Source organism: Falco punctatus (genome assembly GCF_963210335.1).
Source record: "Falco punctatus genome assembly, chromosome: Z".
Classification (NCBI taxonomy): domain Eukaryota; kingdom Metazoa; phylum Chordata; class Aves; order Falconiformes; family Falconidae; genus Falco; species Falco punctatus.
The window spans coordinates 64,968,124-64,985,635 of NC_137586.1; the positions used below are offsets into that span (position 1 = coordinate 64,968,124).

Genomic DNA, 17,512 nt, shown 5'->3' on the forward strand with positions numbered 1-17,512 from the left:
CCAGTATCAATACAGGTTGTGGGATGAAAGGATTGACAGCTGCCCTGCGGAGAAGGACTTGGGGATACTGGTGGATTAAAAGCTGGACATGACCCCACAATGTGCTCTAGCAACCCAGAAAGCCAGCTGTATCCTGGGCCTGGGCTGCATCAAAAGAAGCATGGTCAGCAGGTGAGAGGAGGCGATTCTCCCCCTCTACTCTGCTCTCATAAGACCCCACCTGATGTACTGCATCCAGCTCTGGGGCCCCCAGTGCAAGAAAGACACAAACTTGTTGGAGCAGGTCTAGAGGAGTGCCATAAAAATTATCAGAGGGCTGGAACACCTGTTCTTTGAGGAACAGGTGAGTTAGGTTGTTCAGCCTTGAGAACAAGAGGCTCCAGGAAGACCTTCTTGTGCCATTTCAATATACAAAGGGGGCCTGTAAGAAGGAAGGAGAGACATTTTACCAGGGCCTGTAGTGACAGAACAAGGGGCAACAGTTTTAAACTAAAAGGGGAGATGTCGATTGGACATAAGAAAGAATCTTTTTATGATGAGGCTGATGAAACACTGGCACAGGTCGTCCACGGAACTTGTGGATGTCCCATCACTAAAAGTGCTAAAGGTCTGGTTAGCCCTAATCATCAATCTGATCTAGTGAGATGTCCCTGCTCATGGCAAGGGGTTGGACTAGATGATTTTTGAAAGTCCCTTCCAACCCAACCCAAACTGTTCTATGATTCTATAAAAGGGGACTTTTCACAGTTCCAAGATGTCTACACCAATAGAAGGGCCCTAATAATTTCTATTAGAAACCCCAATTCCCTCTCTGTGGTAGCAGAAAGTTACGCAATGCCAAAGCTATGGCCAAGCCATCTTCAGTACCAGACATACTACTACATCAGTAGGCTGCTCTGATAAAACTACAGCTTTTCATCTGTATTAGTGCCAAGGCCCTGCTCTCTGTACAGCAGTGCAAAGACACGCTGTGACTGCATGGGTGTAAGAGCCTATCTGGCTGTCTTGGAGATTTCCACACTCAGCTCCTTCTCAGATTATGCTCTCGTGGCACCTTTTCTCTTCTGCCCCCCAGCAGCAGCCAGCAGTCTGTGCACACACTGAGCTCAGCTTAAAACCACCCATGAGGACGCTAGTCGGTAACCAAAGTTATATCTTCGGTCTCCAGTGCTTGGGTGATCCAGCACTGAGGTCTCCAAAAGGCTGACCGTCAATGTATGTCAGCCATCAGACAGGTTACCTGGCGACTAACTTGCGTTCCCTGGGGAATGATAAATTAGTCTCCAATGCTTTTCTGCAAGTCTGCTAACAACTTGTTTATGGAATCATGTTTTACATAAGAACTGTTGTAAAACAGGAGGTAAAAATAGGTGTGTAACTGGAGACTGCGTAAATGGTGACTCACGTCGCCAACCTATCACTAACTCACCCTGCTGCCTCGAAAAATATAGAAATTGTCTGCCTGCGCAATAGAAATTTTCCCCTGTAATCATACTTCTTGTTAGTGACCATAACTCTTGCATACAAAGGATTTTAAAATCAGTTAGCATCAAACATCTTGCTAATGTGAAGGACAGCAGTGAAACAGCATTCAGGTACATCACCATGCTGCTGTACACCCAGTATCTTGCACTAAGCCTTCCACTTTAACTTACTGCCCTTGCAGAAGTTGCAGAAGATTCTTTGATCACTTCCTTGGTCTCAAGGGCAAAAAACTCCATCTAAACATGAACAATGAATGAATCACATACCTCAAGAATTAAGTGAAATCAAACATATTTATGGATGTCTGGCTAAGAAGAGCATGAGAGGACTACAGCAGGAGGTGGCAGAGCACTATTGTATGCCTTGCTCTGTCTGCAGCTTCTGGTGAAGTACCCAGTCTGCAACACAATGGAGCACATCAGTGGCCAACAGGAAGCCCATGGGAACAGGCACACAAGAACTTTACTGAGATTTACCACATAATGCCTTCTGCATCAGGTCAGGGACAAGGTCTGCACTACCACCGAACATGCAAGAAACATCTGGAAAAGGAGATGACACTAATCTTTGAGCACTGAAGCACACACTGACAAGCAGCAGCTCATCCCACAAAGTTAAAAATATATGTTTGACTAATTCATTAGCCAAAAGCAAGATTAGGTGATACCTACAGTAAGTTCTGCAGATAAAGGTATGTAAGATAAACCTGGCAACAATGGTTGCCCTACCAATCCCCCTAAAATTCTCTTTCAAGAAATAAAATTCTTGAATCAGATTCTAAAAATATCTGGGAGTAAGTGGCACAAACTGCTTGGCCTTTTTTCTATTATCTCTGTCATTAGTAAATAACAAGAGCCTTCTAACTTTCTAAACTTGTACAGTCCACCTTCATGCCTCTTCAGATAAGACAGGATTGAGGTGGAACACATCTATGCTCTTCAGGTGTTAACTCTGCGAACGGCTCTTACATGGCTTTCCCCTCCTACAAAAAATGTCTGTCTCCTTTTCTGACAGATAACAGCAAAGGGCTGAACTGTGGTTGGAGACCTAGAGCTCTGATCAGGACTCCTGTCCCTGTGCTGCTTTCTGCTTCACAGCTAAAGCCACCAATTTACCCACCTATTAATAAGCTACCCGCCTAGCAATTTAAACATTTAGAAAGCTTTCATTTTATTGCAAATATTCACACAGGAAGAGGAGTACTGAGGTAAGAATGACACTAAGTTTTGTAGTTTCTTGACTAGCTTACAGAGGGAGAAGTTTTCCCTAATGTTCTGTACCTCCCTTCATTGCTATGTACATTTACAGTTATGGAAACAGATACAGATGGTCCAATTCTGAAGTATTAAACACAATACATACTGAACAAATGCTTTACTGAATATTAGCAATTTAAAAAAGGGAAAAATAAATATGTTATGTGACAAGTCCACTGCAAGCACTGTCATCACCCCAAAATTTACAGTTGGGAGCCAAAAAAGACAGATTACTTCCTAAGAAGATCTTGCAAAGGGCTCTCTTGAGCAAACTTAAACAAAAAATGTTTCTTCTGCATGCAGAGACAGAGATGGAGAAGCTCACAATTGTTTCAGCAACTGTTCCGCTATGAGATGCCCCTACAGTTCCCAGGAGAGGAGAACAGAGGTACTTGGGGTGAACACTCAAAGAGTTTTAGAAAGCCACAGAATCTCTAATTGCTTAGAGGTTAGGGAATGGATATAGGTAAAATTTTTGAAATAATGCAAAGGATGATTGCCAGGTACCAAGGGAGGCTCACAGAAAGAAGCTTGAGGAAGGCTTTGCTGGGAGATGGCCAGCCAGGCTTCAGAACATCCACACAATTTGCTTACATATGTTTTTTGCATATTATCTCCCAGCACTGAAAGACCTCAGGTCTACTGTGTCTCTGTATTTCTCAGAGTTACTTGGCTCACGCTGCTGCCTCCAGGCAGGACCAATTATACTTCTTACTCTTGACAGAAACATCTAAGTCTCATACTTAGTTTCCGTACCCTACTCCTGAAGGGTGTTCTGGTGCTGCAGTATCTGTATTATTCAGCACCATTTCATAATTAGTCTTTCTTACTTCTGGTAGATAGGAGAGTAAATTGCACAGCATAGGACCAAAGCATCTCCAATCCACAGGCTGACTGCCTTCTGTTTTCTCAACAGTCTTTTATGTTTCTGAGGACTGTTATGAAGTTCCTGCTCAGTGTTTTCTTTTTGATCTAAACAGCCCTTGGTGTATTTAACTCTTCACGCCTATCAGAGATCCAGAAAGCAGTGTAACACATCATATTTCCTCTTATATTGCCTTCTCCTGTGGAAGCTCATTCCTATACATTCACATATTTCTTAGAATGCAGTACCTAAAATTGGACATGGTATTCCATGTTTAGTACACACTCCTCATCACTGACTTCTTTTTTATATTGATCTTTCAAAACCCCAACATGCATTTGCCTTTTCTGCAACAGCATGACACCAGTGACATGGCCATCTTGCAATGCATGATAAGTCCCAGATCCTTTCAGGAATATCTGTTACCTAATCTGTTGGATCTTACTCCATGCTACTGATTATTTTTTATATATACAGCACTTGGCACCAGTTCGTATTGAATTAGCACTCCAACGCCTTGGTGTTGATGGCAAATTTAAATAAGGACATTCTTACTCTATCATCCAGGACATTAAAACATCAGCTCACACAGGACTTCAAACAGACCCCTCTGCAATACAACCCCATAAATCCATCCATTGATGATATAGGCACATGCTACTGTGTACTTGCACCCACGTAGGTGCATGCATGTCAACATTCTGCTCCTATTCGAAGTACTGACTACAGTACTTTGTTAGTTTTGACATTTGCTTAGTGGTAATTGATTTAGACTGCCTTCAGTACAAACAAAACTTGTGTTAACAGCACGCTCACTGGATTTAGCTGACTTGTACTTTCCACAACCAGCTACATTTTTTTAGCTAGGAAATATGGCACAGCTGTTTTACTGATGCACAAATAACAAACATAAGTAAGCACATCACGAAAATCTGTATTTCTTTAAGAAGTCACCCTACAAAAAAAATCCACCCAGAGATAAAAGCAAAACATACTTTCAAAAGTTGGTCTATGTCAAGCTTAAAAAGAAGCTTTTTTTATTTCTTTCTCTGTGCAATACTGAAAAGTGACCCAGAATTTCTCTGAGGAACTGTATAACACAACAGTATTTTTCTGAATATATTTAGAACAGAAAAGGAAAAAATGCAGGCTCATTGTAAAATTTTGCTTAGCTATGCAAAACTGCTAAGCAAATGTGGAGGCTACAGTGGGAAAGTAAGTGGCAGACTTGCACAGAGTTGCTAGCGGGGTGCTCAGAGTTACACAGATGTCAGAAATTCCCTAGGTAAAACTAAAGAGAAATAGTTCGTGCTCAAGCATTTTTATAAATTCCTGAGAGATACCATAAATATTAATAAGAACATATTTTAAAAGTCTGTTAAATATTAAGGCATGTGCATGTATGCTATATGAATGTAAAACAATTGAATAAAAATCTGCTCTTCCCACAGGATTCACTAAAATTTTTCTCTTGTCCGCTCTCCTTATTAACCCAAACATGTTCAAAATAAGAAGATTCAATGATCTGCCAGGTTTTAAGAACAGATTACTGACATGATTTTGAATGTTTCTTAGATGAAATCACTAGCATTAACACCTTCACATTAATTGATCGGTGTCAGCAGAATTCTGGAGAGCTATGCTGCAGGCTCCAACACCGAAGTAGTAATCAATTAAGGAAGTCAGCTGAAAAAAATGATGAAAAAAAAGATCAGACTTGTCAATGTCAAAATAATCTCATCTCAGTGGTGTTGAAGGAAGAGTAAAAAAATGCCACATACCTACTTCATAAAGCAAAACGCTAAGATTTAGTAATAGTCAAGTAACTATTGCAATTCAAATCTGTGAAGGAAGTCTCCAGGAATCTATATTCTAGACCATATTTGTATGATTTTATACAAGATACACTTCCATATAAACTCTCCAAGTTTTGGGGATTTTTTGTATTTAAGAACATACTTGCTAAAACATCCAGTGATTTTATTTAGAGTACTAAAGCTCCATACAATTAATACACAGTTAAACACCAAGAAAAAAATATATACGGTTTTGTCCCCAGAAATTAATTAACACTTTTACACATCTTACACACTTTTCTTTTTGAATAGGTAGAAATAAAGCCACTGATTTTTGGCTGCATGTTCGATCTGTAAACAATTCTTAAGTGCAAATAACACTGCTTTGTTCAGCTAAGTTCTTGAACCTGCTGAGTTAGCAAGGATGTCCACAGCAGGGTGTTGAGAAGGGGAGCATTAAATACCACTCAAAATAGGGTTCTTATTTCTCCATACTCTTTGGCTATCACCATCATGAGGGCCTCTGCCATGCTACATGCCATAGAAAGCTACCTGACACAATCTGTAGTGCATTCTTTACCTTCCACAAGCAAACCATCAGAATCTATTAAAATTACTTTACGCCGATAGCACTAGAGACATGACAAATCACAGGCCAAGAGTCAGATACCAAAGAATGTGTCTCAGGGCGTTGGGGCCAGGCCCATTTGCAAGCAAATGATATTGTGTGAAGCTGGCATGCTCAGTGCATGACAAACTGATGCAATTTCAGTACTGTCGGAGAAGCTGGGTGAGATTTCTCTGATGCTGGCTACGGTTAGTGTACAGAATTGTGCAGAGTTCCCAGATTTGAATCACTTGGGGCCTGAGAGGGCTTCACTTGACAAGCCACAAATAATTACACTACACTCTTTCTATTGTACTCTATTATTTTGCCTCTTATCTCTAGGCTTTGAACACTCATGAACAAGCAAGGTCGCTTCTATTTTGACCGTGATGCAACAAAACATTGTTCTTTTGTGATATGATAAATAAAACACAGCTCTGCAGACTAAACATTTTTATCAGGTCCATTTCCACTTTTATAAGCAACAACAACTTTGCGAGCTTGTTAGAAGAGTAGAGGTTGGAAATAACCATGCAGGCAAGTTCATGAGCTTTTCACTTAAGAGTGTGATACAGCTATCTCGTTATTGTAAAAACTCATTTGAGAAATGGGGCATTAAGTTCTCAGCCTGTAACAGATAACAGTTGTATCTGTGATTACTTTAAGCAGGTTTTTACCCCCTTTCAAATCAACAATTTTTGACAATTTAGTTGGTGAGTAGCAAAAAATAGCTCTGAATGTGCAGCATGTTGCCAATTCTTTCCCAGACACCAACTACACTTCAAACCTATAGTAAATGCATTTTCTGTATCAGTTCACAAAATGTATTATTTAAAAGACCTAGGCTGTTCAGAAAGTTAATTTAGGAGAAAAAAAAAAAAAAAAGAACAAAAGAAAAAAAAAAAAAGAAAAAAAGTGGCTTTCATGTTTTAAGGAATGAACTTCTGGTCATCTTTTCTTAGTTTACCAAACAATTTCTTCTTTCCTAAGAAATTCCTGTGTTTCTCCCATGATCTAGGCAAAAATCAGGCTTTTAATTTAGATTTCCATACTACAAACCAGATGGTACCAGTTTTTTTCAGCCTTAAAACTATGTTTAGAGATTTTCTAAAGCTGCAATTAAATACAAACAATCTAGTAGTAGTAAAGGAAAAATTCAAACATGAAGACTAAATGCATGTACAGAAAAAATTATTCTACCAAGAACCTTAAAACTATTTCTGAGTCCCATTAATGTATTCTCCTTACATTTACTTTCCCGATATATTATAGTAGCAAGTAGGCACCAAAAAGGTAGAGAAAATATCAAAAGAACTTCTTAGCTGCAGGAGCTGAACTTACAAAGTATATTCTCCTACTTTCTCTCTAATTCAGGCCAACATAAAGATTGTCTGAGAGAAGACAAAAAGTTACTATCTTCAATAACACTCCTAACAAATTTTAACCAAGTTTTTTAAAACACATCTAAAAATATTTTTTCCCTCTTCCCAACTGGTACTAAGAATTCATGGCAAACTTGGAAGTCTGACATCAATACATTTCTGCCAAGGGAAGGAAAAACTTAAACCACCCACAGGAACAGATTTTGATATCGAGGACAAATATGGAAAGGAAACTAAAAAAAAAACCCACATACTCAGCCATGCCTCAAAATCTGCTTGAGCTTTGTAATCTGTGTCAAACAGGAAGTTTTAAATCATGCAAAGGAAATACTGCGAAGATTGCACTCCCATCAACCACACATCCACATTCTGAGCACTCAGCAAAAGGAAAGGTCTCTGACATTTCCTGTTCAATACCAAAAATAGATGTTATCAAAATTTTGACTTTTTATGCTCCCTCACTACAATGTAACACACAGAAGCTAGGTCTTTTGCTTTTAAAGGAAGAATGGATCTTTAATTAAAACCTAGCTTTTAAATGTTCTTTAACTTGCTTTTAAGAATGGAGTGATTTGAAGTTTCATGTAGCATATATCATCATGATACATAATTTTTTGTGGAATTCCAAAGAAATCAGAAAAACAATAGGCTAATGTATTTTTTGATTCTATGATGGCATAGCATTCCATTCTAATTTGGTTTGCATTTTTTTCCTGAGTATCACTTTCTTCACATCCCTCAAGCAAAGTAAGTATTTTTATAACATTCCCTGACACTATTATAAATCCGTTAGTCCATTAATTTATGATTAAACTGGAGACACATTCCTCATGTTTCCACATCTCAAAAAAACAAGGAAGTTAGATTGCAATTACCATCACAGCTTGACTGCAAGAAAGATGCATAACCAGGAAGGCCTATTCCTGGAAACAGCCTGACTACTAGGTAAAGAGCAAAGAAAAAAATCTATATGCAAAGAAAGAGTCTCCTGTGTAAGACCAGAAGTAAAGGCAGTTAGCTGAAGTACATATGGTCACTTTTCATAAAAGCACTTCGTTGTAATCAATACAAACTTGCTGCTGAACAATTGATTGTTTCACCACATAATCAAGATTCTTTGTTTGTCCTTATGTAAAAGATGATAGGAGAGCTATGGATTTCATTATTTTCCAATTTGGAGGTACTGCAGCACATGAATACCTTCATGCCCTGGCATAAAAAGAGAATCCATTTTTAAAAAGTAAATCAATTACAGGAGAGACAAGGAATATAAAAAATAAAATAATGAAGATGGGTAATACTTATCTCACAGTTTTCAATGCAGACCAGTGGAGAACAGTCTTTCACAGAAGTTTTATACCGTTTTCACTATATTAAAGAATTAAGTAGTCAAACAATAATAATACAGTTTTGGATTGACATTACTTTTCACAGCACCTCACCAGACAAACAATTTCTATCAAATGTAGGCAGCCCCATTCAAGAGTGATTTTTGAAACTCTTGTGCACCATATACACAATTCAACAACTGTCAACCAGAGCCCCTGGTCTTAACTGGGATCCACAAACACTGTGATGTACAAATGATTAATATACTACATGCAAGATGCAGTCGAGGTTCGGCTGTCATTTCTTCTAAATTACTTACTGTAACTAACACTGGTGGCAGCTCCAACACCAAAAAGCATTTATGTTTTTAGAACTGAAGGTTGTTTTGAACAGGAGGTGGAGCTCTCACTGCACCGACAGATGAGGAATGAGATGAAACATATTTTGTTTAGAACCTAGAATGGAGGTGGTGCTCCTTTCTCACGGTATGCTCTTTCTGTCCCATCTTACTTTGATGCCTAAAACTATCTAAGCATTACTGTTACAACCCAAACACTTTTATTTGTTACAGAAACTCAACAACCACACAGTATTTATGTATTTATTGGATTACGAAATGTGAAATGTTTATAACATGATATATAGGTTGAACTAGTAAGGAGAAGGGGGAGGGGAAGACTGTTCCCAGAAAAAGAGTACACTTCTTCTTTCGCTTCCCAACAAAAATACAATGCCACTTTCAAAGGGAATGATGTCACTTCTGCTTTGTCATCAAAATTCCCTCCCAGAATGCTCTACAAAATGCTATTTAAGCCTTCCCCAAGCCACAGAAAGTTCAGACTTACAGAACACTGGAAAGAAAAAGTTGATACAAGTCCTCACGTAATTCTTGTAAACAGGAGAAATAATGGTTGCTTACAATAAGAGTATTCAAAATGTGCTAGCTGGAAAGCCTCCATTAGCACACTTCCACGGTGCATACTTAATGTTAAGTACTTCCACTGTATCCAAACCTAGTGCTGAAATTCTACCACACAAGCCTGTCTTCTCAATGTTCTCCTCACTGCCAGGGTGCCAGGAAGACCCTTCTCCACCTTGTCAGGGCTGGAGTCAACACTGAGTAAACTTTGCCCTCAGTGGCCTATTGAGTACAAAACACAATTAGGTCACTAAGCTGCAGTATAAAGTCCCATTGATTTCTTTCCTATTTCTTGTGAATCCAAAGATAATCATTACAAGAACCTCTAAGACTTACACATATTCAGTCTCCATAAAAACAATCATTTAAATTCCTCAATATAAAAAAATTCACGAAAGAACATAAAAAAAGAGAGCGAACTAAGGCCAAGAAAATGTGTTCATGTACAGTAGCAGCACAGACAACATTCTTCACAAAGATTGCAAAAATTAAAATCTATAAGTAGGTGGATATCTGATGGTATTTTCCAACGGAAAATTTTGGATTGTAATTGGCTGAAGAATTGTCATTTGAAGTTTCCAGTTATTCTAAAAATAAATGTATATTATTAAAAAGACAGCTTTCTAAACCTGCTCTTGCCATACTAACTTAATTAATTTAACAACCTAGTCACTGCTGTAGATGAAAAACATCTTCAGGACTTACAAGTCACCTAATATAAAAATGGTATCATATACTGAAATTCCAAGATAAATTCATAAATGCCATGACAATGATGACTAATTATCAATTAAACCTGGAATGAATTACATCAGGCATTAAAAACTTCAAAGACCAATTAAAATGTGTATTACAGTAATAAAAAAAGGGAGAGATCTATTACATCTTCCCTCATGTTGTGTTTCAAAGCCTGGAGTGTTCTCACTCCTGGGAAGTAAAGAATGTGCATACGCTTAGCATTATCTCTGTTGACAAGATTTTACAAGTATCATGACTTGATGCTATACAGACAGAAAACACCAGCAGGAGCCGATCCTCTGATGAACTAATTCTATTGGTAGCATTGTATTACTAACAAAGTTTTACCATGTTACCTCTCAAAGATTCAATGGAATTCAAATATATCTTTATTGTGATGCATGACTGAATGCTCTGCTACCCCCTATCTTTCTGAAAATGTAACTTCCTCTTCAAAACCACAAATCAGTAGATCTTGGGAGAGAATTGGGTAATAGATGTTTTGCAGTTACGGTTTACTGACAGAATGTGTCAACTTTTGGTCTTTCAGATGGTACATTCATATGGGCAATCATGCTGCTGCTTCTTTATCCTACTGCTGACATCCCCTCAGGCATACAGCAGAAGTGATTTCTTGCTCAAAGAAATCTTAGACGGCCCTTTCCATGAGGATTTCATGACTCTGAATCAGGGGGGTTGAGCAATTGCACAATTAGAGATCACCAGAGCTGTATGTCTCGGTCTAATCTGTCTACACCTTGAAGCAGATTAAACCCACAAAAAAGGCAGCAGCTTAACTGATTATGCATACATTCAGTCATGTTTTTCACTTTAGTTTTACCTTTTTCAAGTTTCTGCCTTAACTGCCTTCATGTGCACTGCAAAATTCACTATGTCATACTTTATACTCTTTAAGTCCCCACTGCATATCAAGTGGTCAGTTACAGTAAAGAAAGTCGAAATACATAAGCTATGCCAAACTGTAAGTCCCTGTAGTTTTATACTACTATAAACAAAGAGTATAGCCTAGTAATTAAACTGCTTCTTCTACAGAAGTCAAGTCTATGGACTTTTATTTTAGGATCTTACATGTCATATCTTACTTCCACAACATTTGCAACTCCAGGAGCAATTTGGGAAGTAGTATTGGAAGTGCTAATTAAAAACACAGTAAGCACATATGTCAGTCAAGTATGCCCTCTGCTCTACAACACATTTAAATGTATGTCACCTTGACCTGCAATATACCACTGTATAATATTTTTGGTCAATATAAATCAAATGTACACTAATTTATTCAGTAAGTTTCCTAGCATCCGAATCAACATTAGAAATCTAACTAGTATTTATTATTCTGTTATTGACAAAGGGAGCATATTTAAATGATAACAAGAACACGTGGGTGTCATTTTGAAGTTGAATTGTTCCCTAGGGACACCCTTAGTAAGCGTCTACATTTAAAGGTCATTCACTGCCAAATTATGAACAACTGTTGCATTTATTAACACAGGCTCAATAGTTTGGAAGCTAGTATCATCAATTTAAACTGACAATGAAATCTAATTGTCCACAAGGAAAACAGACATTTTCCTTATCCTGTGTTTCATCATTTTATCTATACCCCAAAAAGAACTGGAACAAGAGCAAGTTTACTCTGTTCTTTTGGTGTTTTTTTGGTTTGGTTTTTTTTTTTTTTTTTTTTTTGAGGGGGGTATAGTGTGGAAAAAAAGGCTTTCAAGGTTTTATGTCAGAGGAATAGTGCTTTAGTAAAGCTGAGCTCCTGAAAAAGACTGAAAGGAGCATGTTTCCCATTTACTTTGTTGACAGGGCCCTACCTCAAGTGTTGCATAATAGACTTTTCCCTCATTTTTCTTTCTAATCTTTTCCTAACCCAATCTTTCACCGGTCAAGACCCCACCCTTTCTATTTTTTAATTTCTCTGTAGTTTTCCCTTTAAAGCTAGGGAGAAGTTTCCAGTTTCTCTGGCTTCTACCCTCTCCCTAGAACTGCATTCTGTTTCTACAGCTAACCAGTGGTCGATGGGTCTCTGCGCATTCCACTTTCCCAGTGCTGTCTAGCTGTATCAAGGAGAAAAAGAAAATCATCTGAAACAATAGGTTTCAGGGAAAGCAAGCTGAAAACAAACCGGTAAGTTGGTAATGAGCTTCCTTAAAGGACAAACACTTCTTTTATGTCTTCCCACACACCGAGAATACACAGTGCCAGGCTGAATCCAAGAGGAACTGGATTCTGTTCTGCGAAAGATAGGGAACCAGAAACCCAGAAAGGTCAGGAAAGTGTGTTTTGGAAGCCATGCAGATGAAGGAGTCATCTTCCAGTCTCTCATTTCATGCAGGAAGTCACCACTGTCACTGTTCCTAACAAAGAAACTATGACTATCATCACCATATTTCTCAACCACTCCTGCCCTGCAATGAGCAGGGACATCTTTCACTAGGTCAGGTTGCTCAGAGCCCCATCCAACCCGACCTTGAATGCTTCCAGGGATGAGGTTCTACAACATTACTGGGCAACCTGTTTTAGTGTTTCACCACCCTCACTGTAAAAAATTTCTTCCTTATAAGTACTCTGAATCGATACTCTTTTAGTTTAAAACCATTGTCCCTTGCCCTATTGCTACAGGCCCTACTAAAAAGTCTGTCCCCACCTTTCTTACAAGCCCCCTTTAAGTACTGAAATGTCATGATAAGGTCTCCCTGGAGCCTTCTCCAGGCTGAACAACCCCAATTCTCTCAGCCTTTCCTTTTAGGAGAGGTATTCCAGCCCTCTGATCATTTTAGTGGCCCTCCTCTGGACGTGCTCCAACAGGTCTACATCCTTCTTGCACTGAGGGCCCCAGAGCTGGATGCAGTACATCAGAGTATGAGAGCAGAGTAGAGGGGGAGAACTGCCTCGCCCTACTGCTGACCACGCTTCTTTTGATGCAGCTCAGACCCAAATACAGTTGCCTTTCTGGGTTGCTAGAGCACATTGCCAGGTCATGTTCAGCTTTTCATCCACCAGTACCCCCAGGTCCTTCTCCGCAGGGCAGCTCTCAATCCCACAGCATGTAGTGACACCAGGGATTGTCCCAACCCAGGTGCATGACCTTGCATGTGGGCCTTGTTGAACCTCATGAGGTTCACATGGGTACACTTCTTAAGCCTGTCTGTCCAGGTCCCTCTGGATGGCATGCCTTCCCTCAGGTATGTCAACTGCACCACTCAGCTTGGTGTTGTCTGCAAACTTGCTGGGGGTGCACTTGATCCCGCTGTATGTCATTGATGAAGACATCAAGCAACACTGGTCCTAGCATGGACCCCTGAGGGACACCACTCAGCTCAATGTCCAAATGCAAACCAGTGATATTGACTACTACCCTCTGGTTGCAACCATCCAACCAATTCTTCACCCACCAGTCCACCCATCAAATCCATCTCTCTCCAATTTAGACAGAAAGACCTCATGGGAGACCGTGTCAAAGGCCTTACAGAAGTCCAGATAGATGACATCTGTAGCTCTTCCCTTGCCCACTGATGTAGTCACTCTATCACAGAAGGCCACTATGCTGGACAGGCAAGACTTGCTCTTGCTGAAGCCATGCTGGCTGTCTCAAATCATCTCCAGCTTCTAGGAGGATCTGTTCCATGATCTTCCCAGGCATATAGGTGAGGTTGACAAGACAGTAGCTCCCAGGGTCTTCCTTTCTACCCTGTTTAAAAAAAGGGTGCAGTGTTTCCCTTTTTCCAGTCACCAAGGTCTTTATCTGATTACTGTGACTTTTCAAATACCACGGAGAGTGGCTTGGCAACTACATCAACCAATTCCCTTATGACTTTGGGATGCATCTCATCTGGTCCCACAGACTTAGGTATATTCAAGTTCCTCAGGTGGTCACAAACCTGATCTTCTCTTACAGTGAGAGTGACTTTGCTCCCCAAGTCCCTGTCTTGTAGTACATCCACTCAGGATGTGTAGGAAGACAGGTTGCCAGTGAAGACTGAAGCAAAAATGTTAAGTACCTCAACCTTCTCCCTGCCCATTCTTATGACTTTAGCAGTCATGTTCATCAGGCTGGGGGTACATTTTCTTTGACCTTTATCACCATACTGTTTTAAATGTTAATACTATACATAAGCCTGATGATGCAAAATAACTAGAACTGAATTACATATATAATTTCATAGAAAAAAACCATACTTCACTCAGATATACTGCACTAGTCCAGGACTGCAGCCATCCCCGTTAATTTGAAGGTTACATTTCAAAGAGATTCAATACTTCACAGTGTCACTTCCTCCACTTATCTCAACTTTTCTAATTCATCAGATTCAGGTAGCACAGAACGGGTGAACATCCACTTAATCACAAAGACTTCAACACCCTGCAATCCCCATATTTTATAGCATTATCTACCAAACCCACAGCTTCGGACTGTTAACCCCCACATAATGATGTTCAAAAGAATGAGAGCTGATGTGGTCTGGACACAGAAACATTCACAAGCTCCAGCCGTCCAAGTGAAATCACCTTTTTGCTCAATGCAAAATATTTCCTATGTTACTGTTTTTTCTTGGGTAAATACCTCTGCCTATACAACATTTTCCTAGCTAGTACAGAGTAATGGTAAGCTCTCATTAACCTCAGTTTTGCTGGAGGGAGGGCTTATAGCGTACTCATTTGCAGCGGCCACGAATTTCTGTGCTTGAAACAATACTTATGCAAATTATTTAGCAATGTAACAAATTGACAGTTACGCTAGAATAAGCCTTGCTCATGCATATTCCATAAGCTCTTTAAAACATAAAGGAAATACACACTATTATTATCAGAACAGACTTCCATATCCTCTCTCACAAGCATGCCTGCTGACCCAGAGGAACTTTAGCTATGCCTTCTAGTACAATTTCATGGTCAGGGAAATCCTTGATCTGACTCACAGTGTAAAGCCTAGTAATTTTTGTATGGGAAACTCCCCTCACCTTATTGAAGAGGAAAAGTAATCATGAGGAACAACAATCAAACTATACTGAGCTACAGTAAGTTTCAGATCCATGAGTTTGACTCATTACCAGTGACCTGAGAGAAACACTGTTGTAATAATCAAACATCTTCACTTTCAAGATCATTTGCTTAAAAGACTTCTAGAGAGACAGTTTCATTTCTGATTGCATTGAAGCTTATACAGTTTAACAAAACATCCTCTAGATAGCAGGACTCAGTGACAGAATTACTATTGAAGAAATAACACACTAAAACAGATTCTAAAAACATATAGCTATGAAAAATCCTATTTGTATGATATGCACATCTTAGAAATCACTTGTGTCACATCAACTAACCTGCTCAACCAAGACATGCTGGGATCAGTCTGTGCTATTGTAACCACACTCAACTGGAATGATTTAAAGCCAGTTTCATTCCCCAAAATCATACAGACATGTTGTAGAGAACCACCTGCACTTAAGTTCAACTGAGAGGCAGAAATATTAATGCAGTTACACTGCCACATTAACGCATCTGAAGTGGCAAGGCTTCTAAATGCTTGCCAGCACTGAGGACCAATGAATACACAGCATTAGCATCAGGTAGACGCACTTGCTTCACGTAACCATGCCTATACGGATTAATCTTCTGGCAACTCTACAGGATTAGATTTTTCCTGGTATTTCTCAACAGCTCAGAACTACCAGTTTAATAGAAAAATTAGCTTTGAATATCCACCTTCAGTAAATGCCTTGGGCTCTGGTCGAGAGCATTGCCTGTCTCTACCCTGCAACATGTGGAAATGTGTTAGAGCCCAACAGCTCCATGGGATGAAAAAAACATTGAGGTTGAAAAAGCTGAGGTTGAAAATTGCGTAGACTAACACCTCTGCTCAGGCAGGGCCAGCTAGAGCAGGCTGGCCAGGACCGTGTCCAGTCAGGTTTTGAGAACCTCCGAGCACGGAGACTTCACAGTCCTGTCTGTGGGCGCCCTGTGCCACTGCTTGACCACTCTTGTGGCAACAAATCAGTTTTACGTTTAAATGGTATTCCCTGTACTTTGACATGTGCCTATCACCACTTGTCCTGTTACTGGGTACCAAACAAGAAGACCGTGGCTCCCTCTTCCCGATTCCCTCCACTCAGATTATTTGTATGCCGTGATGAGATCCCTCGAACTTCTCTTCTCCAGGCTGAATAGTCTCAGGTCTCCCAGCCTTTCCTCATGCAAGAAATGCTCCAGCTCCTTCATCTGGTTTGGCCCTGCGCTGGCCTCGATCGAAACTGGGGAGCCCGGACCAGGGCCCAGCGTCCACAGGGGCCTCTCCGCGGCGCCGAGGCCGCGCCACCTCTCCCCACCCGCTGGCTGCGCTGTGCCAGCCGCCGTCGCCACCGCTCCACAGCGAGCAGCTCCGTGGGACAGGGAGGCCGCCAGGCCGAGGCCGCGCCGCGCCCGGGCAGGGCAGGGCACGGCACACCAGGGCGGCCCGGCCCGGCCCCGCCCCGCCCCGCCCCGCCGGCCCCTCAGGCCTGGCCCCCGCCGCCGCTGCCGCCGCCGCCGCCACACCGGCTCCCCGAGGCGCGAGGGCCTCCCGCCCCGCCGCCTCTCACCGTGTAGCCCCGCTCCAGCTCGCTCTCCTCATAGCGGAAGGAGGGGATGTACACCTCCATGGCGAGCCGGGCCGGGGGCGCCCGCCTGCCCCCTCAGGGCCGCCGCCTCCCGCCGACCTGCGCCGCCGCCGCCATCTGCACGCAGCACGTGACGCCGCGCACGTGACGCCGGGCGGGGCGGGGCGCTGCGGCCCGCCCCCATCCGCACCGGGCGGGGCGGGGGCAGCCCCCGGTAAAGGCGTGTGAGGAAGCGGTGCGGGCCAGGCGAAGGAGGGGTTGGCCCTTCCCGCCGCCTTTCCCCGCGGTGGGTACGGGGCTGAGCAGCGCCGCTGTGCTGGCGGGGCGGGGGCGCCTGGCGCCGGTGGGTGCGGGGCGGGGCGAGGCGAGAGGAGCGTAGGTTCCTCTGGAAACGCTGCATTTTTGAAAGCAAAGTTGAAGAGCACCTGCTTGAATACGCTGGTGCAGCAGTGTTGGTTTGGAGCACGGGAAAACGGGCAGAAAACTAAAAAATAACTTCCAAAGGGATGAAACAATCCAGT

At 41.4% G+C, this 17,512-nt stretch overlaps 1 protein-coding gene across 2 annotated transcripts in view; it reads right to left on the bottom strand.

Annotated features, from left to right (window-relative positions):
* Window positions 1–17,158, bottom strand: part of SNX24 (sorting nexin 24) — a 91,907-nt gene extending 74,749 nt beyond the window's left edge. The window contains exon 1 of one of the 2 annotated variants that reach the window (XM_080372681.1): window positions 16,974–17,158. In XM_080372681.1, the coding sequence (XP_080228807.1) occupies window positions 16,974–17,033 (60 nt within the window). In that variant the 5' untranslated portion in view covers window positions 17,034–17,158. The remainder of the gene's footprint in view (window positions 1–16,973) is intronic. The other variant, XM_080372680.1, reaches the window with a different exon arrangement.
* Window positions 17,159–17,512: the final 354 nt, after the last annotated feature.